The sequence below is a fragment of the Pinus tabuliformis genome, chromosome 6, assembly GCF_031772625.1.
Source record: "Pinus tabuliformis cultivar Carrire ecotype Pingquan chromosome 6, CPIR1, whole genome shotgun sequence".
NCBI lineage: Eukaryota > Viridiplantae > Streptophyta > Pinopsida > Pinales > Pinaceae > Pinus > Pinus tabuliformis.
The window spans coordinates 1,228,257,455-1,228,284,744 of NC_142292.1; the positions used below are offsets into that span (position 1 = coordinate 1,228,257,455).

Here is a 27,290-nt window from a genome sequence, read left to right on the forward strand (position 1 = left end):
GAAAGGCACAGCACCAGGTCCTGATGGCTATACAGTGGAGTTCTATCAAGCAGGATGGGACTTTCTGGGTAAAGAGATCCTGGAGGTTGTAGAAGAATCACGCATGAAACAAAAGGTATGGCCCGCCATTAACTCGACCTTCTTTACTCTGATACCTAAAAATGCTAATTCAGAAAATGCTCAGGGTTTTCGACCCATAGCTTTGTGTAATGTCATATATAAAATAATAGCCACCTTGATAGCTAAAAGGCTAAAACCCCTTCTTGCTAGCCTAATCTCCCATGAGCAAACAGGGTTTGTAGAGGGTAGACAAATTCTTGACGGTTTAGTAGTGGCCCAAGAAGTAATCCATTCCCTAAAAAAAAGAAACAGAAAGGAATGTTGATAAATCTTGACCTGTCAAAAGCCTATGATCGATTGAACTGGTATTATCTGAAAAGAGTCCTGGAGAACTTCGGTTTCAACAACAGGTGGATAGAATGGGTGTACAACATGATATCAACGCCAAATTTCTCAATACTGATAAATGGAACACCTTCAACAACATTTAATGCTACTAGAGGTATAAGGCAAGGGGATCCCCTATACCCCTTCCTCTTTATAATGGCAGCTCAGGGCCTGGGAAGATGCTTTAAGAAGGAACTACAAGAAAGGAAAATCAAAGGTTTAAGGTTATGGGGAGACAATTTGCCCATAACCCATCAAAAGTTTGTAGACGACATTATGCTATTCTGTGAGGCATCATTAAAAGAAGTAAGAAACATTAAAAGAATCCTGGACTTGTTTATGGAGGCATCAGGGATGGAGATCAACAAGGAGAAATCTTGCACCTTTGTCTTTAACACCATAGATTCAATCAAAACTCACCTAACCAGGACTTTAGGATTCAGGCAGGGAGAACTCCCAACAAAGTACTTGGGGAATCAGCTAGATACAAATCCTAAAAGAATGGTAAACTGGCAGAAGGTCATAGAAAAAATCAAGAATAAAATAGCAAGCTAGTCATTCAGATCTTTAAACATTGCAGGTAGGATAGTCCTCCTGAAATCTGTCCTCCAAGCAATACCTATTTATCCCTTATCAATCATGGCTGCTCCCCAAGGAGCATGTACGAAAATTAAAGAGATTTATGGAAAATTCATTTGGGGCGGTCCGAATCAACAGAGGAAATGGGCACTAGTCTCCTGGAAAAATCTAACGAAAAGAAAAGAGGAAGGAGGTCTAGGATTGAGAGATCCGGAGATGCTAAATAAGGTGCTTGGAGCAAAATTGTGGTGGCGGTGGATGCGGGGAGGAAACGACCTGTGGAAGAAAATATGGAACCATAAGTACAATATGCCAAAAACAACGGAGGAAATCCTAAGACTGGAAGAAATTCCGAAAGGTTCAACAATTTGGGAACTAGCAAGCCAAAACAGGGACTTAATCAATAGCCATGCATTCTGGGAAATAAGAGGAGGAAGAAATGCCAGATTTTGGGATGAGAAATGGCAGCAGAGAGACAAATTGATTAATATACAAACCCTTCAGAATATATAACAAAATGCGCTTAGGGAGGGCAGGACATACGTAAAGGATTACTGGATGGAAGGGGAGACAGATGGAATATGGAGAAAATGGAAAAAGCCAGAGGAATGGGACGAAAACATAAATCAAGAACAGCAAAGAACATACCTAAAAGAGCTTGAATCAAGGAAAATAAAGGTCAGAACCGGGGAGGATATCCTTCGATGGGGAAAATCAACGAGAGGAACCTTTATAGTTAAGGAGGCTTATTACCTGATGGGGCAACCGGAGAGAGCAGAGGAAGACACGGAGTGGAAAATCATTTGGGACAGTAAATGGTGGCCGAAGATAGCCTTATTTGCATGGCTTGTGGGAAAAGAAAGAATCTTAACTTGGGATAAAATACAAAAGAGAGGCATTCTCGGGCCATCGAGGTGTAGTCTGTGCAATATAGAAACCGAGACCCAGGAACACATTCTGAATAACTGTCTATACGCTCAGCAATTATGGGAAGAGACGAAAAATCTATATGGTAAATCAAAAAGAAACCCCAGGGACATAAGACAAACCATTTTCCAATGGAATAAAGAAACTTTTCACTGTAAAGTGGTAAAGAGAGCCTGGTTATTGACAGTGGGCTTTGTGATATGGCTGTTGTGGAAGGAAATAAACCGAAGGATCTTCCTGGATAAAAATAAAAAGCCTGAAGAAATATGGAAAAGAGTTCTAAGCTCTGTCAGAGAAACGATTCTAGCCGAAGACTGGGAGGAGGAAGAATGGAAAGCAAATCAAAATGAAGGACAAATCCTAACAAAATTAAAATTGAAATATGATATGATATATCCTAAGAAATAAAAGCGTCAGAGCAAACAGGTTCATAGCCCAGAACAGTTTAGATACCCTAGAGGTTAATTCATCAAGTTGAATTTCGACGGGGCCTCCAAAGGGAACCCAGGAAACGCAGGCCTTGGGGGAATTTTTAGAGACAGCGAGGAAAACACCAGATGGGTATATGCAGAGTGGGGATGAGAAATGACTAATACCGAAGATGAATTGTGGGCGGTGCACCAAGGGTTAAGAATCGCGGTGAGGAACAGCTACAGGAACCTAGAGATAGAAGGGGATTCTCAGGTGGTAGTAGAAATGCTACGGAAACTCAATAATGGGAAGAATTGGGAACAGATAGTTGGAAGCTAGAGAACAACTGGGATTGTTCAGGATCTGGCAGAATTGTTAAGGAGAATTGATTATAAAATTATAAAGCACGTCAGAAGAAAAGGAAATAAGGCGGCGGACTTTCTTGCCAATTGGGGGAGTAATGATCAGGAAAGAAAGATTGACAACAAATGGCCATTATTAATGCATAACTCGAGATGGGAGGAACTGACATCCATAATCAATCAAGATCATGCGGAATCCAAACAGAAATAAAGATAAATTCAAGAGAACCCCGATCGGGGTGATCAAGGAGATATACAAAGTAATAAATGTTGGTCAGGAGAGGCAAAAGTACAACACTGCGGGGGGTGAGATAATAATAAACAATGCAAGTATGTGCAGGAGGAACGATCACACCTTAAGGTGGATCAAAAGCAGAATGATGACGGAGGGAGGTGGAGAAGACAAATTGTCAGAAAACAAATGCAAACATGATGGTATGAAGGAGGTGGGAGAGGACGAAGACGGCAAACAAACCAACAGATGGCACGGTAAGCAGATAAAGACAGACAGGAGAAATCGTAAGAGGAGGAATAATAAGGAGAGGAAGCGATGCGAAGGAAGACAAGGGCGAAGGGAAACGGGTGAGAATTGGAGAAAAGAAAGGGTGGTGAGGAAGCAAGCAAGAGACAAAGGTAAACTGTGAGTCCAGAAAGGCAGGATATCCGGTACAGAGGTTAGGGGAGGTATGGCGACCAGGAGGAGAGCGAGAATTGAGGAGGATGAATCCACCAGGGGTCGCAACACTCGGGAGAAAAAAGGTAAAGGGGTGGTGAAAGAAGAGACGGCTGAGGAAATTTTTCTGATTCAGGAAGACTCTGAGGATGATATAGAAATGTATGATGCGGACAGGGAAGAAGGAGAACAGACGAGTGAGAAAATAGGAAAGACAACAAAGCACGAACAGAGGAAAATTAGGAAAGGCTGGGAGACGAGAAGAGGCAAGGACGAGGACGAATGGGAGATGGTGACACTAGCATCGTCTCGGGTTTAAAAAATCAAGGAGGGAGCGGGAACTACAGGAACAGAGGAGGCAGGGGAGGTAGATGGGGATAGCGTGGAAGGGGCAGGGGAAGATTAGGAAATTATAGAAAGGAACATATAACAACATCTGAAAGAAAAACAAGAAGGTCCTTTGGGAAGAAGGTTCAGAAAGAGCATACTATGAAAACACAAACAAGGACATTAGAAGGATGATACAACAAATGGAAGAGGAGGCAATTCAGGGACAATCTGAATCTGAAATGGAGGACTGGGAATACCTTCTCCCAGACCCAGGAAATACGAGGAGCCGCATGTCTCTGTACAAACAGTGGCTGCATGTATACTGGGTAATGAAGCGACTGCTAGCGAAGGCAATCGAGCAAGTAGCTAAGGAAATGGCTGAGCTGTCTCAAGGAATACCAAACTTAAAGAAAGAACTCAGGAAAATCCAGTTAACTTTGTTAATGCAGGACAAGAAGATGGATTAAGTTCAGCAGCAGATAAATGTCTGTCACCCAGACATCAAAGGAGAAATCGAGCAGCAAGCAGCCAATGTAGCTCAGTAATGGAAGATATGTATTAAATTTTGTTGTTTGTCAAGATTTCAGTAGATTTTAAACCAACATCTTTAGTAGTTATGGAAAATCTTAGTATGCAGATACGAAATTATAAAAACCTTTATGACTGTTTAGTTCACTTAGCATGGACAAGAAGAATGTGGATATTTTATTTTTGGATGGCTGTAAGGAACTTAAGGTGGCCAATAAACCCGGTTTCCCCATGGGGCGGGTTGAGGCCACCATGAATATGTTATGGTTTTGACTTGCAGTAATAGGAAAAAGAAAAAAAAAAAAAGGTCCCTCCACAGTTTACAAAACAAAAACCTATTGCTAGTGTGTCATATTTCTGCTCTTTTATGCTAATAATTATGATATTAAATGCTATTTTATTATGCTCAAGATCCAATTCAATTAACTTATTCATTTCCTTTTTTATGGCTTTGATATCTAATTTATTTTTCACACTACTTAGGGCCAAATTGTTATTTATTTTTTCTTTCAACTCTTTAATCTTGTCTTTAAGGTAACACTTTTTTAAATAGTTATTTAATTTTCTTTCTCCATTTCTTGTAATTAAGTTTCCTTTTTTTGCATTTGAGTCTCGAACCCTATTATTCTACTCTTTAGATTTTCTTTTAACAATGTAAATTTGCCTCTAATTTTATTTTATGTTCTGCATATTTTTCTTTTCTCCTTCTTTCTAATGAATCTATGTAATTATAAGGACTATCTAGGATGATTTTGCTAACCACCTTTTGTTAAATTGAGGTTTTGAGATATATGATGAAATACTCATAGTTGAAAAAAAGGAAAAATAACAAAATGAACTTATGAATTTTGCATGTTCATTGAAAAAATAACCTAACATAGAGATATTTGTATGTTTATTTATTTAATAACCATTTTTGAATTAGTTTTACATAAACTTGTGAATTATAATATATAAAAGACTGTAAAAAATGCACACAAATGGGTTACTAGAACAACGAGGCTGCAATAACTTTCTATTCATGATTTATAGTTTTAAAGCCATCCCAAATACCCATTCATACATAGATTCGCTAGAGATACAAAATGATATAGAACGTTAGAATTAGGGGAATTAGGGAATTGGCTGCTTGACAAGTTTCTCATTAGTTATAAACAATTTTTTTTCTTCCCAAATTGGTAAGCCAAACTACATTGGGATGTTGGGAATCAAGAATTATTGAGAGGGGGTGAATCAGTAATTTTAGTTTTTTTCCTTAAAAAAAAAATGTCACAAAACCACACAATAAAATGTATTCACAATCGTAGGCAATTATTTTTACGTGGAAACCCTTATGGGAGAAAAACCACCAATTTTTTATTTTATTATGATGTAAATTCAAAGCACCGACTTTGTTTACATCAATTTTTTTGATAAGCAACTACTCACAAAAGGCTTCAACCCCTCATATCAACGAGCAATAACTTGCTTAGAGCCACCAACCTCATATTTGTACAAGCAACAACCTATTACAATGAGTTATATCTACTCTTTCATGGGATTATGAAACTGAGATCTCCCACAATGTTCTTTAATTTAATTTACAACTTGTCATCATTGCTCACACATTGCCACTTTAGCTTCTCCAACTCACATATTCCTATTTCGACTCTTTTCTCTTCTGCAAGTACACACAACAAACACAATCTACAAATTTGCAATTCACCCGCTATCAGGTTTTGTTGTTTCCAACTTGCATCCACCACACTCAATGCTCGCTCTTCAAAACTCTCACACTCTTCAGCTCTGTATTTAGTGTTTCTTCTCTTTCTTTTTATTCCAATTGCGCACTGCTCGAGAATTGGTATTTTATTAAATTATTCTTCAGCTTATTCGGCTTGAGGGTGTAGATCTCTCCCTTTGACACTTTGTTCCCCCTCCTTGGAATGTTAAGCAACTCAGTATTTAATTCCACCAAAGACGCTTTTCAATCTTTAGTTGTGATTGCACCAATGCACACTCAATCTTTTGCTGCGACTTCTACCGGTGGTTATCCATCATTTCATCAACAAATCATATCACACAGTTTGCTCCATCCTACTCTATCTAACTATGCAACGAAGTCCTTTAATTCATAATATGTTTTGGCACCAAATTCTCAATTGTTTGTATTCTTCAAAACTTGCGCTGATTTTTCATAGGACCACAATCATGAATCGTGACCAAGGATTTAGCCACAAAGGTGCCCAAAACCTGGTTTGGGTTCGATCCTTACTCAGTGCTGCACCCAAGCATTCCATCCTCGAATATCGAACAATTGAACAACGAAACAACACATGTCTGGGCCCATTGTCTAGCTTCAATAGAATTTCGAGAATTTTATAGCAAATGAAATTATCTACAACCATTACATGCTCACACAACTGCTAACACAATGCCACATCATCCACTGAAAGTACCACTGTATGGTGATGTCATTTTGCCACTTGGAACACTTAGAGAGTTGCCACATGTCACATGGATTTGGTCCACTTGGCCATCCAAAAACTATAAATCTTCCTGCTATGTGCTCATTCAGCATGATGCCACATCATCACCTTGTCCTAGTCAGCACCACCTTATTGAACACTCCGTTCCTCCACGTCATCACTCTGTATGAAATCCCTGTGTTTAACCTATCAAAAATTTTCAAGCTCTTACATTATTTATAAATTATATCTAAAACATTTTTTTTCAGATATAACATAATACTATTGAATTATAATAATTATTGATCTATTTTAATTACCGATCTAGAAAATGTTAAGAGGGATCAAATCTCTGTAGGTGCAAACATTTTTAGAGAATGAGGTTCGCACCTTGAGAGATTTGATCCCCATGAAGGTTGATAGATTCACAGATTAAGATGAATATAAAATGTAAAAGGGGCCAAAATGTATGTTACTTAACATGGACATGGATGTATTTATTTATGGCAAGTGATAGAGAGAGAATTTTACATCTCCTTTGTATTGGGTTGTATTGTCAACAATGGACAAGGTTTGAGATGGATTAAATCTCTTGAGGTGCAAACCTTGAGGGCAAAATTTGAAAAAAGGTTCGCACCTCAAGAAATTTGATCTATTATGGTGTTTGATATATCCCTGGTCAAGATAAATCTATATTGGTTTTACACACACACCATGTTGTAATTTTCCACGGTCTAAATTGCATTTTTGAATTGATAACTGGATTCAACACCTAAATTGCATTTTTGAATGCATAAATGGATTCAAAGCCTTGAAAATCCCCTTGGTCACTTGGATTATGTACACTATACATAGTAAACTTACAATTCCAAAAGAAATTTGTTAGTTTTTAAACAAAATTTGTTAAAAAATATAAAAAGGCCAATGTAAAATAGTGAGACTAACTGCAGTTTTTTATCGTTTCTAATTGCTTTATATAATATATGCATCATTTTTTAAACCATATATAATATATACATGGTTGACATTGAAATACTCTATTTAACATGGACATTGAAATATTTTATTTATGGCCGAAATTAAAATGTTTGTTTGTTATTAATATATTTTTAAATACACATAAATATTGAAATATTGAATCTTTTCATTATTAATAACATTTTTTAAATCTCATACATCTATGTTAAAAACAGGCTGAATTACACATTTCTCTCTTCTTAGAAAATAATTGTTTTTTTTGGTTTGTTTATCCTTTCTTTTACTTTTTTTTCTTTGGACATTGAAATATTTTATTGTGATCAACTTTAAAATAACTTTTTTGGCTCTCTTTCTCTCATTATAAAAAGTTATATATTGACATATATTAATTAATGTAGATATTTAAATAGTCTATTTGAGTTTTCTGTTGAAATATTTAAAAAAAATAGAGAAATTGTGCATCTTTTTGGCATTTAGTGAAAATATATGAATTGTTTTTTGATTATTCTCTTTTTAAAGTTTATGTACAAAATAAGTATTTTATCTTATGGTTGAGTGAGAGTATGATAGTTTCAGATCTCCTTGAAAGGAAGCAAGCACGATGAGTTAATGTTTTATAATACTTTTAATTAAAATAAGCTAAATATATATGTTTTTATTTTATTTTTAATGATACCTGACATAGTTTTAGGATATTTTATTTTTATTTAAAAATAGATATATATCAACACAAGATTGAGTACAAAAAGAATTACATATCTCCCTTATATAATTGTAAAATATACTATTAATTTATAATTATGAAATAAAAACTAAATATCAATACATTTTTTATTATAATTTAAAAAAAAATATTTTAACTTTTTTTTTTTTCAGCTTGAGACTTATTCTCTTTTTAAAGTTTATATAAAAAATAAGTATTTTATCTTATGGTTGAGTGAGAGTATGATAGTTTCAGATCTCCTTGAAAGGAAGCAAGCACGATGAGTTAATGTTTTATAATACTTTTAATTAAAATAAACTAAATATATATGTTTTTATTTTATTTTTAATAATAGCTAACATAGTTTTAGAATATTTTATTTCTATTTAAAAATAGATATAACAAGATTGAGTAAAAAAAAAATTACGTATCTCCCTTATATAATTGTAAAATATACTATTAATTTATAATTATGAAATAAAAACTAAATATTTTTTATTATAATTTAAAAGAAATATATTTTAAATTTTTTCGTTGTTTTTCAGCCTGAGACTCAAGATATCAGAAGGATAAACCAACAAATTGAAGAGATTACTCAGACATTGAGGTAAAAACAATCAAATATTCCTTAATTTATATGTTCTCCTATTTTAATTGAAATAGATTGTTATAATTCGCGAGTGATTATTTTTTAAATATGCATGGGGAGGAACTTGAAGAATTATCTTTAAATGAATTTCAACAACTATTTACTTGGAATATGTGAGTGATTATTTTTAGAAATATGCATGGCGAGGAACTTGAAGAATTATCTCTAAATGAGTTGCAACAACTCGAAGAACAACTTGAAATGGGGTTAACTCACGTCCGATCAAAAAAGGTATATTACATTTTTATAATGTTTGTTCTGATTGCCGTGATAGAATATACCATTTTTATGGAGTCTGTTTTGATTAAGCTAATGCAAGTGTGGATTCTTCAACATGTTTTTGTTTAGAATAATGATTAATGTCTTATAAATGTGTTATTTTTCTGATGTGTTAGGGTGAAAATATTGTTAAAGAAATAAATGCACTTCAACAAAAGGTAACAATTTTTATATGATTTAATATATTTATGGTTAATTTTTATTTTATTTTATTTAATTCAGGGATAGTTTATCATTTTCGTTTATTATTTTAAAATTGAAGTAATTTTTATTCTTTATTATATTATTTTGTAATAAATTATTTAAATATAAACAAAAAAAAGTAATATAACAATTTTTCCTACATTTTAAGGACCTAATTTTAATTTTTTTTTGGAGAAAAAGCATCATAGATTATATTGAGACAATATAAAAAACATCATAAGATACAAAAGGGTGGCATATGACAGCCACGATCCGAGACATCTCGAGGAAAAGCAAATGTCAGAGGTCCGAAAAGGCACCATGTACAGAAAGACAAATACATCAGCATGAAACAAAAAGGACTGTGTATACAGGACATCCATATTGCAATACATATACATCAAGTTCAGGAAAATAGCTAAAAGGCACCAAAATTAATAACCAGGAGTAACAAATTCCAGAATCGAACAAGACTTCTCTTCCTCCATTACTTCCATAGACCAAAAGCCAGATTCATATAGCAAGCCCCTTCTTTTTGGGCTGCTTTTTTGGAACTGAATCGTAGATTGCAATAATGTGATGCAAAATGGAACTATAGGGTTCCTTTGAGTCTCTGAAAATTTTATAATTCCTCCACTTCCATGCGCACCATAACACAATAATAATGAGAATACGCCGTGGCTCCCTTTGCCCGCACCACCATTCGAAAGCTGCATGGATAGAAACAAAAACAACATGAGGAAAACCAAAAAGAATGGCCAGATCGTACCAGATTTGCTGAGAGGATTTGCATTGGAAGAACATGTGGAGATTTGACTCCTCGTCTCATTCACACATCGAACACCTGCTTGGGCCGTGCCAGCTTCTTTTCCTCAAATTGTCCCATGTCAGATTCTTATTATTAAACACCAACCACGCGAAATAGATCATCTTAAGGGGGCATCCCGATTTCCAGAGTACCATAGGAAACTTAGAGCTTGTATGCAGAACCTTTGAAGAAATAGTATCAAAGTATATATCTTTTACTGGGGCTGGCAATTGTGCATTTGGCACAATCCAAATTAGGTCATCTGTCGTCCCACAACGTTGAATCCCACAGCCTCTGAGAGCATCTTTGGCAGCTTTCCATGATAAGTTCAGTTCCTCTGGCAAACCAAGGTCAATGGCATCCTTCCATAAAGGGACAGGGCCACACCATGCGGATATGAGTTTATCCCATGTAAAGTTACCATTTCTGTGAAGGAAATATAAGAGGTTCTCAGGAATGGAGATGTTTCCACGACTGCAGACAATGGGATCAAAACCAATTAAAATACTGCTTTCAGAGTGAATCCTCCACTCCAGATTCTTTATAAAGTATTTCTCGACCTTCCAAAAATTGAGCCAGATGGCTGATCCGTGCTTGGTTCCAATTGCTCCAGTTCTGTACCAATATTCCAGATTTTTGCCTTTCATATATTTTAGTTTTACAGTGACACTCCATGGCCCTTCCCCGAAGATACCTCTCCAGAGGGATTTACATAATAGAGCTTTGCCAAAGACCCTCAAATCCATTATACCCCAACCCCCAAGGCGTTTAGGTAATGATATACTTTCCATTTTGGTAAGATGGAACTTCCGCTGTTCAGATTTTCCACCCCAGATAAAATTAGCCGTAACCTTGGTCAGCGTGTGAATGATGCTTGCCGGGAGGTAGAATAAATGAGCCCAATAAAACGGCTTGAGAGAGTATAACTTTACCTGCCAAGGACAGACCCCTGTGTTCCCATGCGGATAACTTTTTATAATATCTCTTTGCCAGCCATTGCCAATCATTCTTGGAGTAACCCTTAGCTTTGAGATGAAAGCCTAAATATTTAAGGCCCTCCTTGAGCGACCTCGTCTCTATACCAAAAAGATCAGATATCCAATTCACTAACTCCATGTTGACATCATTGTGAAAGAGGGTGGATTTCGCCTTGTTAATAATAAGCCCAGAGGCTCTTTGGAATCTTTCAAGAATATCTTTTAAACACATCCACGATATTCTGCAAATCATTGCAAATAAGAGCACATCATCAACAAAGAGGTTATGCGAAATGAAGTTGTGCCTACATATCTTAATAGGCCTGCATCTGTTTTCAGCGATCGCTTTATTAATGTGGATGCTTAAAGAGTTCATTGCCAGAATAAATAAAAGAGGCGAAAGGGGGCATCCCTGACGCAGACCTCTTTCTGCTTGAAAAAATGGGAAGGAATACCATTGATAATGACCGCATAGTTCACATTCTCCACGCAAGCCATGATCCATCGGATGGAGTTGGGGCTCAAACCGATCTTAGCCAATAGACATTCAACAAACCCCCAGTCTAAGCAATCATAGGCTTTCTGCAAGTCTATTTTCAAGATGGCCGCATCTGTGTTTTGTGAAGACATAGAGAACAGACACTCCTGAGTATTAGCCACACCATCCAGAATATTGCGACCCTTCAGAAAAGTGTGTTGCTCATGAAATGATTCCGCCTCCCAATTTTTCGGAATTAGAGCAATCAGAGTGGATGTTGTGATGTGGTGAGTGCTGCCAGTCATTCTAGACGCTTTCACCATCCTCAGCGAATCATGGTTAATGAGGTCGAAAAAGTGGGTGAAAAATTCGATTGTCCAGCCATCCGGTCCTGGGCTCTTATCCTTCTTAAAGGCCTTCAAAATTCCAAGAAGCTCATTCTCTGTGACTGGCTGAAACAGGGCCTTGTTTTTTTCGTCGTCAAACATTTGAGGAACCAATTCAATACCCCATAGAATGTCCTGAAAAGCACCATCTTTCCTTCTTCTGTATTGGCTCTTGAAATGACTTATGGCTTCCTTTGTGATATCCTGCTGAGATACAAGGAAACCTCCGTTTCCATCCCTTATCTTCCATATGGTGTTTTTCTCACATCTGGCATTTGCATATTTATGGAAAAACTTCATGTTCCTATCCCCTTATTTGAGCCATAATGCCCTGCTTTTAAGCCTCCAAAAAGATTCCCCCTGCTTCAGCAATTTATATTTTTTCCTTTCGAGCTCTCTTATGCTACATTTCATACTGAAGGGGCACGAATTTGCATCTGACAATTTTAAAATATTGTCCAGCTCCTGTTGCACTGCCTGAAGTTCCTGCCTATCTTTTTTCCTTTTTTCAATTTGCCATTCCTTCACCAACTTTCTCACAGCGGCCATCTTATCTCTAAATGTTAAAAAGGGGGGAGACATAGCTTTAGCTGATAAATCTTTCCATGCATTGGAGATGAGATCATTAAAGGCTGGGTCCTCTAAATATGTTCTATTGAATTTAAATGGATACCCCTTTCTGAAGCCTTTTTCCCGCCAGGATAGAAGAATTGGTCTGTGATCGGATACAAGTGCATTCCCCACTGATGAATATGGCATGCCCATTTTACCTATAATGCTAACATGCACTATAAACCGATCAATCCTTTTGGCAATATACGCCTTTTCAGTTCTGCCATTATCCCATGTCGGCTTCATTTCCGAGGGAGCGATATCCACAAGGTTCTTATTCAGAAACTCAAGCTTTATGCTATCCGCAAGTGAATCCTTTTTCCTGCAGCTTCCCCAGCATTCATCAGAGCTCAATGTTACATTTAAGTCGCCTGCAATTATCAGATGTTCGATATCAAACATTTCTGAGGCAAAAAACTTTTCCCAAAAAGGAGCTCTATTTTTATAAGGCGCATAGATGTTTAATATGTTTATAGGGAAATCTTTGCCCCTGATGGAGGCCGAAATAATGATCCCAGCGAAACACTTGTATGCTTTGGCTCTGATCCGATGAGGATCCCATAATGTTGCTAAACCCCCTGACAGACCTCTTGCCTCTGAGGCCACCATATACCATGATGGGAACATTTTCCTAAAGTAAGAGATGGAGGCCTGGCAACTGTGCATAGTTTCTTGGATTAGAATTATTCCCGGCCGAGTAGAGTAGAAAAAATCCTTCAGCGCTAGGAATTTAGGGTCAACGTCGAGACCCCTGATATTCATAGAAATAATAAATGTCATTTGGAAGATTCTCCAGCCGCGCTTGCTCTAAGAGGCTGAGAATTCGGCATGTCATAAATAGGAACATCGACCAGAGTTAGGTTCCTAACCCCACTGTCTGTAACAGTAGTTCTCCCCCTAAAATGCCTGCTACCTCCTCTGTTCTTTTTTCTTACAGTTATATTCTTCGCAGAGTCCGGGCTAATGAAAGGAGAGGCAGGATTCCTAGGTTTGTGAATAGTTAATGGCTCTAGTTCGAGAGACTTTCTGCTGAGAAGAAAATCGAGATCACTGTCATATAGATTAATAGGAGATGAAGCAGGGGAATTAACAGGAGTGACAGACACGCATGGCTCTTTTCCTTTCATTTGAGATAAAAGATTTTTATCAGGAGTTGGTGAAGAAGACGATATAGGGATGGGAAGAGATCCCAAGGAAAAGTCCTTTAGCTGCAAAGGAACAGGGGAGGGGACGACTTTATCATCTCTCGGTTCCAGAATGGGAGAGCAGTGAAAAGCTATAGAACTGCCGATCATTGGGCCATCAATCTTAACCGGGCTGCCAGGTCTGGTTCCGAGATTCTGAGAGAGGTCCTGAGACAATACCCGTGGAGAAGTTGATACCTTGGGATGCTGTTCATCCAGCAACTCTGTGGAAGATAAGCTGGCCGAAGAGAAATGTCTCCTCTCCTTTCGCTGAAATAACCTGCTTTTAGGAACCATATGTTGAGGACAGTTTTTTATTAGGTGGCCGGTTTTATGGCATGCTGCGCATCTGAACGGAATGCCCCAAAAATCCAGTCTTTGCTTGATTAACCGATCTCTCCAAGCTATCTCGATGTGATCTGGATATCCCCCTCTATAGGTCTTTTCTATGAGAATCCAAGCTATTCTCTTGTCCTTTTCTCCCAAACACCATGGATCTACATAAACAAATCTGCCAATTGAGTTTCCTATCTCTTCGAGGGTTTCCTTAGACCATAGCTCCAAAGGAAGATTTGGGAGTTTTGCCCATATGAGGTCATTAGAGGGCGTGTTTTTCAGCGGATCATATCCAATGTACCACTTATAGAGAGCGAGAAAGCTCCTTCTAAATACCCACGGACCTTTGAGGATAGCGTTCACGTCAATTGCATTTAAAAAGTGAAAGCAATACCACTCCTTCATAAGGTTTGATATAATAGGAGTGTATCCGATCACTGTTTTCCAATGGGCTGCTAACCATTTCCTCATCTCAGCGTCATTCATTTCTGGGAAATGCCATCTACCTATCAGGGCGAGATTTTGTAAGCTTTCAATCCTTTCAGTCAAATGAACACTATCGAGCTTGATTGTAGAAGGCGGATCAATGGTTTTGACAGGATTTCGGGACTTGTTATAGCGATTCAGGTGTTCGTGTAAAGCCTTTTCCTTCTGATCCGCATTATCTCTTCTTCGGGATGAACGTCGTTCCTTCTCCCTGTCAGCACCCTGGAGAGACGGTTTTACGACCACGTCATCCAAGGTTGATTGCCACCCCCCGGATAGCGTGGCGTTTTCCCAAGCCCTCTCAGCCTCCATGGTGGCCCGGATCAGAGCCTCTGTGGCAGATGCATCGGACCCACCGTCCATGCGCCTCCAATAAATCTTTCCTTGGATTACAGCAGGATACTTATCAGTTTTCCAGGTCCGGTTTAGTACAGGAGGATAAAAGCCCTCTGACTTCCGTCTGAGAGAGAAACCTGGATTATATAAATGCCGGGAGAGGGAAAAATGTGGGGATGGAACTATTCTGACACAAGGACAGGCATATAGGACATTCGAGAGATCGTTGAGGACCCTGGAAGGACACCTCCAGAAATCAAGGCATTTACTAACGCAGGAGAATAACAACGAATAGGTTCAGAAACTTAACTATTGATGACGATAGGAGACCGTCAATTTGATCAAAAGAGGGATGATCCTAGATATTTGTAGAAACTCAGGTACGTGACAGGTCATTAAAGGACAAACATCCCCAATCCCTATGAGATTTTGAAATTTCATTTAGAAAAACGGAAGAATCCGACAATCGGAAATTTTTTTCCGACATTGGGAGAAGGGATTGTTCCAAACCAGGAGGACTTGAGAGATTTCGAAGCCGAGACTTCTGAGGATAAGCTAGAAGGAAGGAGAATCATTACAGGCAAAACAACAACAGTATACCTCGACAATGCACCACCATTCTCCTAATCTGAACCTTATGTCTGTGCATGGTTTATAAACTACTATAAACTTCCTGAGTTTTTGTAAAATTTCCTTAAACATCTTGAAAGAGGTTCCGAGGGATAACACAGACTAAAAAAACATTCTTGTTTTTGAAATTCCTAAACGTAATTGACCACAGAGAGAGACATTCGATTCTATATATGAACATTCATGGATGTAAAAACCATAAAAGTCACTATTTTCTAAGATTCCATAATATAAACCTTGATACGTATTCAAGAAGTGGAAACTTACAGATTACGTAATTGACCACAGAGAGAGACATTCGATTCTATATATGAACATTCATGGATGTAAAAACCATAAAAGTCACTATTTTCTAAGATTCCATAATATAAACCTTGATACGTATTCAAGAAGTGGAAACTTACAGATTTAGGAGCAAGGTACTAACCTTAACAGAGAGCATCCACCACGAGCGAGAGCGCCGGAGACCGCATGCGCAGAGCATCACCATTCCATCAGCAAACGATGGAGAACACAGTGGCTACCACTATGCGGAAGGACGAGATTCGGAATAGAAAGCGTGGGACTACAAGCAGGTACCTCCCCGCACCGAACGTAGGGAGGAAGGATGGCTAGAGAGCCAAAAGCCGCGCGCGACTGAGGAAGGGTCAGTTAAATAAGAGTTGAAAGCCCTTATGGAAGAGACTTGACACCGGCCATTTGTCTTCCCATCCAAGCGCATGCATGCTTGGTCTTTCGTGGACGGACATGTAGCCGAGCTTCAACGTGGAGCATGGAACGTAATTCCTTCATGCAGTGGCGAAAGGTTGTTGATAGGTGTGGATATAGGCTGTTGATAGGTGTGGATATAGGCTGTTGATAGATGAGGATTGAGACGTGGCGTGTTCTCGTCGGGCTGTCGAAATGTCGAGAGGAGGTTTGATCAGGTGCCGAGGTATCCTGCTGGAAGACACTGGTTCGCTCTTGCTCCGGTTCGCTCTTGCTTCGGTCGCTCCATCCAAGGACCTAACTTTAATTACTTGCTCCTAATATTTATATTCATAGTTCATCAGTATCTCATCCTCTCTCTCTATTAGAGCTTCACACCGCTCCTTCTACCCACTATATAAAGAACTGCTTTGTGGCTCTAAGTAATTTAATATTGTGATTGTACAAAATATTTGTTAATGGAATAAGTAATATGGAATTCTTCACTTTACTTGAAACTAAAAGCTCTCAATATCCTCTAGGTTGAAGACAAGTAAAATCTCTCAATATACTCCATGTAGAAGACAAATTAGAGCCACAATTTTTCATGCAATATAAATATTATGTTCTTATCTGTGTAACTCGTGGTTAATTATATATTTATTATTGATTTTTTTTTAATTATTATTATTATTTTTAAAAATTATATAAATAAGTGTATTGGGGTTTTTTGCTCTTTATATTTCCCCATTAAATTTATATTATATGATTTTACAATTGTATTATATGATTTTACACATTTGGCCATAGTCGATATTTATGACAAAGATTTATGGTTATGTTACATCTTTCCAAAGTATATTAATGAGATAATGTTACAACAATTTATTGGTCTTATTTAGTTCTAATTTTTTTATGAATCTTTTTTTTTCAAAATGTTTTTAGTGTCGAGGTTTTATTACACCACTAATTTTGTTAGTTTGGTTTTTTAATGTTATTTAATATTTTTTAGTGGAAAGTCATTTTTTCTAAATAATCATAATTTTTTTTTTTTTTCCTAAATCAATATTTCAATCATGATGTAAGTAGATAGACTATTGCAACCATAGTTCCATTTATTTGTTGAAACTTTTTATTTAATATGAGTTGTATTGTATTTGACTAGTTGTTTTATTCGAAGGTTCTTTGATAGCAATAATATGACTTTATGGGATAGGATAAACAAAGGGATTTCATAGGGCCACTAGTTAATTTGTGGAGACTTAAGAAATTTTGATATGCAAGAAAATAATGTGGACATTTAGCTTGCTAGTATGCCACCATGGGAGAAAATGACAAAAACAACCTTGAAGCCAAAATTGGTTATCACAACTCTACCATTCTCACCAAAAAATCACCTAAATTGTGATCCACTTGGTTAAATTTTAACAAAGGAAACAAGTTGGCATTGAAAAGATTTGACTTATCAATGTTATTTGCAAAAAAAAAAAAAAAAAAACTCTTTTTATAATAAGCATGAAGGCAAAATGTTGGTTTAGCTATTGGGAGCATTCAAGGGAAACAAGTTGGTCCTAAAAAGATTGGACTTATCTATGTTATTTGCAAAAAAAATAAAATTACTCTTTTTATGTTAAGCATGAAGGCAGAAGGTTGGTTTAGGTATTGGGAGCATTCAAGGGAAACAAGTTGGTCCTAAAAAGATTGGACTTATCTATGTTATTTGCCCAAAAAAAAAAAAAAACTATTTTTATGTTAAGCATGAAGGCATGAGGCTGGTTTACGTACTGGGAGCATTCAACCCATTTGATTAGCAACATATTGTTATTCCCATCTTTGAAATTCCTTGACAAGCCTATGTTGCAAAGTATGTATTTCACTTTCAACATATGCCACATAAAACTAGAGTCATGTATCAAAGCTATCAAAAGTATCTAGAATAGGATCCTTTGGCATTGAGGGTCTAAAGGAAAAAACATTACCTTTTTTCGGAATAGTAGTAGCAAGGACGAGACATAAAACATTCTTGGAGGAGCTAGGAAAAGTGTCAAGTATGTGAGAACTTATCCATTTTAGTAAGTAGCATCATGCTACGATAAGTAACTTGGGCACTTGTTGAAGGTAGAGGAGACATACAAACCAACGGGAGTGCAAATAAGATATTGGTTATAGCAGATTAAAATTAAGGATAAGCTAATCAAATCCACCTTCAAATCCATCACCTCCAAATAGATGGTAGAACACATTATTGCTTTTAAAATAGAGGAACGAAGAATAACCAAGTGAATATGGAAAAATGATTTGTTAATCATTATAAAGTGTTTTTCAAATTTGAGTGTAAGATGGATGAAACAAAGGTGGCAATTTAATCATGTATCAACATAGTTCCTTGAAAACTAATAAGAGAAAAAGTGAGCACATTAGTAAGGGATGACACTAGTTGAGTTGGCAATGATGTAAAGGAGATGGTTCATATGAATTTTCCTCGTTGGGATATATATCCATGTGAATTCTTCTACAAAACTACTTAGGAATTTGTTGGGCCATATTATTGAATGATGTAAAGGAGATGGTTCATATGAATTTTCCTGGTTGGGATATATATCCATGTGAATTCTTCTACAAAACTACTTAGGAATTTGTTGGGCCATATTTTCTACAACTATACAAAAATGTTATCCATAATTTTATGTTTGGAAACTACATCAACAAGGGATTGATTGAACTCATTCTAATTCTTAATAGCCCAAAATTAATCACAAGTTCATAATCAATAACTTAGTTGATTGCTACTTCACAATTTTGTTTTCTAAAGTGCTTTCAATGTGTTTAAAATATATATCTTGCAAAAAGACTTTAGACTAGAATAGAGAGGTTTTATCAAAGGAAAATTTATTTTAAATAAAGAGGTATCTATCTAGATAGGTAAGGAATGGGATAGATATTATGGTTATGAGAATCAAACCATTAAGATGTATTTTGAAAAATCCTATGTAAGTGGATGGCCATCCATCCTTGCCATACCTCGAACACTTGGATTTTTCTTATTTTTGTAATGGTGGTGGAATATTTATTTGTAGAGGACACAACTTGTTTGATTATCATATAGGTTAGGTTTGAAATAGATAGAAATCCACTATTCAATTCAACACATCTACTCTCTTTCCTTGACCCTCTATGTTATGAAATGGTGATTGGATCCCTTAGTTTTCTTATCCACAAAAAAATATCACAAGGCTTGATTAAAGGTATTCCTTTCACCATTGTGAATGGTGGAAACTTACTAATTGGTCACTTCATGTATGATTATTTTCTAACCATATTTTAAGGGCAGATGTCTTTGGAAATGGACGACATAAAAATATTTGTAGGGTTTCTTGTTGAATCTACAAGTGACCAAAACTCAATTTTATTTATAGTGTTAGGGGGATGCCATTGTATCATTTCTATGTTGAGGATGCATTGGTTAGATCCTAAATAGGAGTTTAAATTCACTTGTATTGATTTTTTCCTTCAAAAATTTCCCTAAAGAGCTATTGGGAGGAAAAGTTCTAAAAGTTTTTAAAAAGTTGATAAATAGATCTTTAAGCCTTTATCCCTTCCAAACAAATTTTAAATATGTTCAAAAGTTCTGGATGCTACCACATCTAGCATGAAAATTTCAACCATGAAAATCTATGTTATAAACTCTAGAAGAGATAAGGATATTCATAGAGTTATTGGGAGTTTGTGTTGCATTGAGATGGAGAAAGGAGATATAAGTATTTTTTCAACTTGATTGCAAGCCTAAGATCTCTACATTGAATGGGTCTTTAGAGAAGTTGAAGGAAATGAGGAAAGCCTAAGATCTTTGCATTGAATGGGTCATCAGAGAAGTGGAAGAAAAGGAGGCATGTAAGTGTCTGCTAAGAAATTGAATCACTTTGGTGTCCTTGTGTAGTTGCAAGGTATACAATAATTTAAATCTTCAGACTATGTTGATTGTTGCAACACATACTTATATCGATTGGAGCTTTGTAGCTGAAAACATTAACACTTATTGAGAGGCCATGAAATGAAAATTAGCATCGAAAAGCCATTCCCTAAGAGTGGGATTTATTTCAATGAACAATACTTATGATAACCCCCCTGGTTCTTTATGTGATATATATAGTTACTAAAATCCCTTGATTCTTAGCTAAAATATTGTATGTGAAATAAGTTTTGGTATTGCGAGATCTCAATGAAATTTAGTCTCAGTATTAAAAGAATTGGAAGTTCTTAAGATCATAATTCATGCTTATCCCTATTAAAAGGATTATTGTATGGAAGGTTTAAAGTATGATGTTAGACAACCTCTTTCTTAAGCTTGGCCTTCCAGAACCTTGGGTTGTGTGGAAATTTGGGATGAGCATGAAGAAAATGTATATTGAAGCACAAATCAATTGATGATTGTTAGAGATATGATTATATTGGGGGGGGGGGGGGTGGTGTGGGGTTGAATCAATATAATGGCAGATTTTAACAAATATTAACAATTTGTAATATTTCAAACCATTCAAAAATCAATCATGTAAACAACATATAAAACACCAGATGTAAGAAACCCATAAAGACAGAAAACTACCAAAAATTATGGTTGCATGTTATTGTAGTCTGCAACCTATTATTTCATCACCTTTTTTGGCTCCAATTGGAAGGAGATATTCATCCCCTGCGTTTACAAGTACCCACTTGAAGGAAGCATCGACTCCCTGATCTTTATAGGCTTGAACTTGAAGGAAGCACCAACTCCCTAAAATTTTACAAGCAACAACCTGAATGAGGCACCAACCCCCTAAATCCAGGAACCAATTTGCTTTTCCTAGTAGATCCATGTTTCATACATTTTCAAACTCACACCCACAAAATTTCTTCCTTTTTAGTCTTCAAAATTATTTTTTCTACTCTCACTATTTCAACTCCCAAACAAATAAATATTTGACTGCAAATTAGACATACTTAAACCACTTGCATTTCACTCAATCAAATCTATAGACTATGACTCAGTCTTACATCTCTTTCCTCATGCCCAAATTTGATTACAAGTTTTCAAATCTGTTTTGGCATTTCATTCCTTAGGCCCATTCTCTTTTCTTCTCTCAAGTTATCTACAACTCAACTGCGACTCGGATCTATATTCAGATCCGCTTTGGTCTCTGCTATTTATCATAATGTTCAATTACCACACTCAAGCTCTTTCACTCTGCTACATGATCTGCTCAGGTTTCTACTATTTTCTATGCATTTTCCTTCTTTAGATATGCATGAGTTCAATAATTTTTTCTTCCGATTTTTTCGTATGTACAGACCCACCCAAGTTTCAATGTTTTATATTATATTGATAGCTTGTTGTCTACTGGAATTTCTCACTTGATTGTATTACTCTTTTTTCCTTCACCATACGAGAATTCGAGTCATTTTAGGTTCACATTGAAATTTTTTTCTCGAATCTCCAATACCTCAATCCTTCCTCAATATTTATACACTTCTGATCTTTTTGAGTTAGAACCATTTTTGGGATTTTGATCTTCCAACGATCAACAAATTTGACACCCCAGATACACCAAATTTATTCTTCTAAATTTTGCACCCAAACACCAAGTTTTGCAATCGTGGCCATTAAGCTTTAACCACCATGGACCATGACATTGTGGGCTAGAATCGATAGATTCAACCCATGTTGCTTGGGAGCGGGAGTGGGAGTGAAAACGGAGCGGGAGCGACCATTCTCAGAAGCTCCCGATTTGGGAGCAAATCCAGGAGCGAGTTTTTAAAAATATATATATATTTTTTATATTTTTTAATTTTTGATACATATATGTCAACAAAAACATGTAGAATGATGAATTAGACATAAAAAACATAAAAAAAAAACATATATTGATCATTGAACCATATCACATCAATCATCTAGAAATTATAATCGTCATCAACCATGTCCACAAGTTAGTAAAATACATATTACAACTGCAACATATTGAGTCTCATGAATCCTGATTCATCAAATTCAATCTTAAAGTTTCAACTTCAAGCTTTCAAAATTGAAAATTCAATAACATTTATCATCATTGATCACCAAAGTTGTACTTGTAAGCTAAGTTTAACCATTACAAGAAGTAATATATAAGATATTTCTAAGTCCTAACTTCTAACTTTTAACATGATATGAAATGTTATAAATTTATAAAATGAAACATGAATAATGAAATGAAATGAAACAACTTTAGTCTTTCACGAAGCATCATATTTATAGTTCACAATCATTACCAATGAGTTATAATTGCCAAGGCCCAACTTCAAACTTCAAATTTTCATTGTCACAGTGATATATTGTTTACAAAAAATATCATTATGATATCAAAGAGTCAAGAGTCAAGAGTCAAGGACTCAAAACTCAATAGTTATGAAAACTAAAGTCTAATAGAAACTAAAAAAGACAAGTAAACTGTTAATCTACATGTGGCCCTTGCCACGAGAGTCTCCAGGAGTATAAGTAGGTCGTGGTGGTCTTCTAGGAGTCTCCCGCACAGACTGACGACCAGAACTAGAACCTCCACGTGAGGGTGTAGATGGAGGTGGCGACAACAAAGGAACAAGACTCGGAGCTCGAGCACTGCTACTGGATGGTGGAGGTGGAGGTGGAGGTGGCATGGCTGCTGCAGCTGCTTCATCTTCATCCCTTACAAGTTCCTCTTCTAGTTCTTCAATATGTACAATGCCATCCTCCAAATTTTCATCCTCTGGGTGATTGTCCCAAATTTTATGTGAGATCCTCATAAGCCCGATCACAGTAATGACTCAACAACCTCAAGTTGTAGTGCACATAAACTAAGATTTCTGTTCGGTTTTCATTGAGTCTGTTTCTTTTCACATTATGTATGTAGCTGTAGGTGCTCCAACACCTCTCCGCAGAAGAAGTATTTACACCCTGTGAAAGAACGTTTTTTGCCAATTTTGGCAAAAGTCCATGCCCGCCATATGTTTCCCACCATGTGAGAGTATCAAATCTATCTCTGTCGTCCATTGCATGGAAGTTACCATACAAACCAGTTCCACTGAAGTATCTACCTATTTCAAAGTGCACAGCTGCACATTCCTCCCTGTCAGGTACCAACTTTTCTAATGATTCCAAATATCCTCTAGTTACCTCTGGATCTAAATGGGGTTTGGTCCTAACCCCACCCCCTGCTACAGGTTGGCCCAACCAAAATGTAGAGTAGTATTTTGGCGTAAGGATATACGCCAAGCAATGTAGTGGAAGATTAAGTCTATTCCGCCGTTTACACACACAATCGTGAATCAGTTTGTACAATTTGGGATCTCTGTTATGAACAATATCTTTTATTTCCCCCAAAATGGTATCCATCTGCTCATACACCTCGCCAATCACTGGTTTGTCTATATCTGCAAACCGAATCATTTGATAAATGGGCTTGGTGAAATCCAATACTTGCCTCACACTTGTTGAAAACTGACCATCAAGAGCGGCCTCCTCCACCATTTCAAAACCTCCCATGTCAGCTGCATTTGTAGCCCTTTCCTTTAATACCTGCCAATGTGGACTTGATACCATGCTAGCCAATGCCTCTCTTACCTTCAAAAGGCGCCTGAAGGTGAGGTAATAGCTATCAAATCTGGTTTTCACAATCTTCAACAACTCCAATCTCGAGTGACTACGGAAAAGACGATGGGTATTGCTATGATTTGTAATAAATTTTATCATTTGTTTGCCTTTCTTGTACAAATCACCAATCCATTGGTATTGTTCATTTTTGTTCTTGACAATATCATGCAACAGAAGGTTCAGTGTGTGAACCAAACATCCAGACCAAAATATGTTGGGGTATTTATCCTTAATATTGCTCTCGCTGCCTTACAATTAGGAGCATTATCAGTGATGACTTGGATGACATTTATGGCCCAATACGCTCAATTGTTTCAAGTAATGCTTTTGCAATGTTGATGGCGGTCTTGAACTTGTCTGAGTAATCATGTGTAGTTAGAAAGATGGGACCACTAACAGACACAACAATAACACTTATCAATGGCTTGCCTTTTACATTTGTCCATCCATCAGATACAATGGACACCCCATGGTCAGTCCAAGAACTTGTCATTCTATTCAAAGAATGTGATATTTTTTCTTTTTCATGATCAAGGCCAACGGTTCTTGCCTTGTCATACCCAGGGCTCTTGTATCCTCTGGGGGCATCATTTATGGCAGAAACCATTTCGTGCCAATAAGGGGAGCGAAGAACATTGAATGGTATCCCACATGCATAAAGAAACCTGTAAACCTTTGAATCCACATCATTCCTACACCCCTCATCAAGGAAATCTAATATGGTTCTACGCCTTAAAGATGATGACCCTGTGCCTCCATATCCACTGCCTTGGGAGGATGCTGAAGGAGTTCTTTGTGATTGTGAGCTTGGTTCAAAGAAACCCCTTGATTTTTTTGATTTGTATTGGGCTTCCTCCTCTTCCCTTATTTATTTGGCTCTATCCGCTGTTGACACCGCTGTACAAGTTTTGATTCCTATTTGTTTGTCTCCATCCCATGGCCTTTTCCCGTAGAGGTGTCTTCTAGCACGGGTGTATGAACCTGTGTAACCAGTGCTACAATGGGGGAAATGAAACTTAGTGGTTCCACCCCCTCTCCCTGTTTCAGCCCTGTTAACATATTTCCATAATGGGGTTTGGTCTTGTTTAGTTTTTTGAGGGTCATGTTCATCCTCCTCTAGCTCCTCCTCGCCGGGGTTTTCACCAATTTGACTTTCTCCAGCTTCTTCATCCCCCTCTTCAGTTTGGCCCTTGCGTTTCCTACTCTCCAGCACCATAATAACCATAAAAGGGACCAGGAAGAGGAAAATGCCAAGAAATATAGCCAGGTCCATGGTGTTTGATGTTTGTAGGGTTTTGATTCTTGAATCTGCAAATTAATTTAATTTATTGAGATTAATTAATTTAATTTAAATTCATGATTTTTAAACTCAATAAACTAAATTAAATTAACTAAATTACAATTTAACTAAATTAAACTAACTAAACTAACTAAATTACTAAGTTACTTACCTCTGCAGGCTTGCTCCTCGCTCCTCGGAACTTGCTCCTCGGCACTTGCTCCTCGCTTCTCCTTGCTCCTTTGCTCTTCCTCTCGAACAAACTCAACTCAATGAAGTGATAATGAAATTTTTTTAGGCCCATTGGGCTTTTAAAACTATTTTTTTTTTAAATTTATTTATTTATTTTTTAAGTCTGCGGATTTTTTTTTTTTGCCGGATCTCTCCCGGCGCCGCTCGAAACGCTCGCGGAGCGATCTTTTAATGCCCGGGAGTGATCGGGAGCGATCGCTCCCGGGGTAAAAAATTGCTCCGGGAGCGACCGCTCCCTACAGCGCTCCCGATCACTCCCGGGCTTAAAAAATTGCTCCGGGAGCGACCGCTCCCTACAGCGCTCCCGAAAATGGCAGGGAGCGCAATTTTTTTTTTCGGGAGCGCGTTCCTGAGTCGCTCCTGCCTGGAGCGCGATTCGGGAGCGGGTTGGGGGGGGGTGCGCTCCCCCGCAACTATGGATTCAACCCTAAGGGCGCTTAGGAATGCACTGCTACAGATTGAAATTTCGCCTTTGTATCTAGTTCCCACAAGTGTCGACTACTTCATTTTACTTCCAATAGGCTTGAGGGCTGGATAGTTCCCTTGTTCTTATTCCTCAATTTTCAACGACAACACTTATACGGGGGGAGGGGGGGGGGGGGGGGCCTGAATTAGTATAATGAATGGTTTCAACAATTCTTAACAATTTGCAATATTTCAAACCATTCAAAAATCAATCATGTAAACAACAAATAAAACACCATATGTATGTGGAAACCCAGAAAATAATAAAACCATTGAATCTTATGTATGAATGTTATTGTAGTCTGCAACCTACTATTACATCAATCTTTCTAGCTCCAGCTAGAAGGAGACATCCATCCCTCGCATTTACAAGCACCAACTTGGAGGAAACACTAACTCCTTGATATTTATAGGCTCCAACATGAAGGAAGCACCAACTCCCTCAAATTTTATAGGCACCAACTTCAACGAGGCACCAACCCCCTCATGTGTAGGAACAAACCTGTTTTTCCTAGTAGATTCATGTTTCATACATTTTCAAACTCAGACTCACAAGTTTCTTCCTTTTTAGTCTTACTATGGATAGTTACTATGAAAGAGTAATACTTAAAAATTATTTTTCCAAATACTCTACACGCTCTTGAATGACTAGTCACTGAACACACCAATACATAAACATATAAATTTGAGGTATAATAGAGCACGAGGAGGGAAAGAAGGCTACCCCAAATTCCTGAATTCTAAAATTTTCCTATTTCATTTAGAATTAGAACATCTTAATAAACTTAAAAAGCAAAAAAATGATGAATGTAATTCCATAGTGGTTGACCATGAGCTTCTATCTAAAAGATGGCCTCCTCCTGAGGACAAAGATGTTCTGATGATGTAGATTTAATTTCTAGGGTGTTATAATATGCATACTTGCTTTAGTGTAATGGCTTGGCTATTTATGTGTTTGTTACTTTATTCTTTCATATCTCTCACATTTTATAACACTTTAATAGTATCCAACATGAAACACTTGTTTTAAAAAAATGATGTTATATATATATATATATATATATATATATATAAAAGCAAATAGAAAAGAATGGATAATAAAAAATAAAAAATTACACAGTAAATATATTTAAAGGATAAAATTATAAATATTTATAATAAATTTGATAATTGCTAATATTATAATTAGGTGTATTTTAATTTTATTAAATAGTTTTCTTTATTTCGACAATACAA

General features: G+C 36.9%; 1 protein-coding gene across 2 annotated transcripts in view; it reads left to right on the top strand.

Annotated features, from left to right (window-relative positions):
* Positions 1 to 27,290, top strand: part of LOC149263121 (MADS-box protein AGL24-like) — a 276,204-nt gene that overhangs the window by 138,652 nt on the left and 110,262 nt on the right. The window contains exons 3-5 of one of the 2 annotated variants that reach the window (XM_089425802.1): positions 8,931 to 8,992; positions 9,166 to 9,265; positions 9,430 to 9,471. In XM_089425802.1, the coding sequence (XP_089281928.1) occupies positions 8,931 to 8,992; positions 9,166 to 9,265; positions 9,430 to 9,471 (204 nt within the window). The remainder of the gene's footprint in view (positions 1 to 8,930; positions 8,993 to 9,165; positions 9,266 to 9,429; positions 9,472 to 27,290) is intronic. The other variant, XM_089425805.1, reaches the window with a different exon arrangement.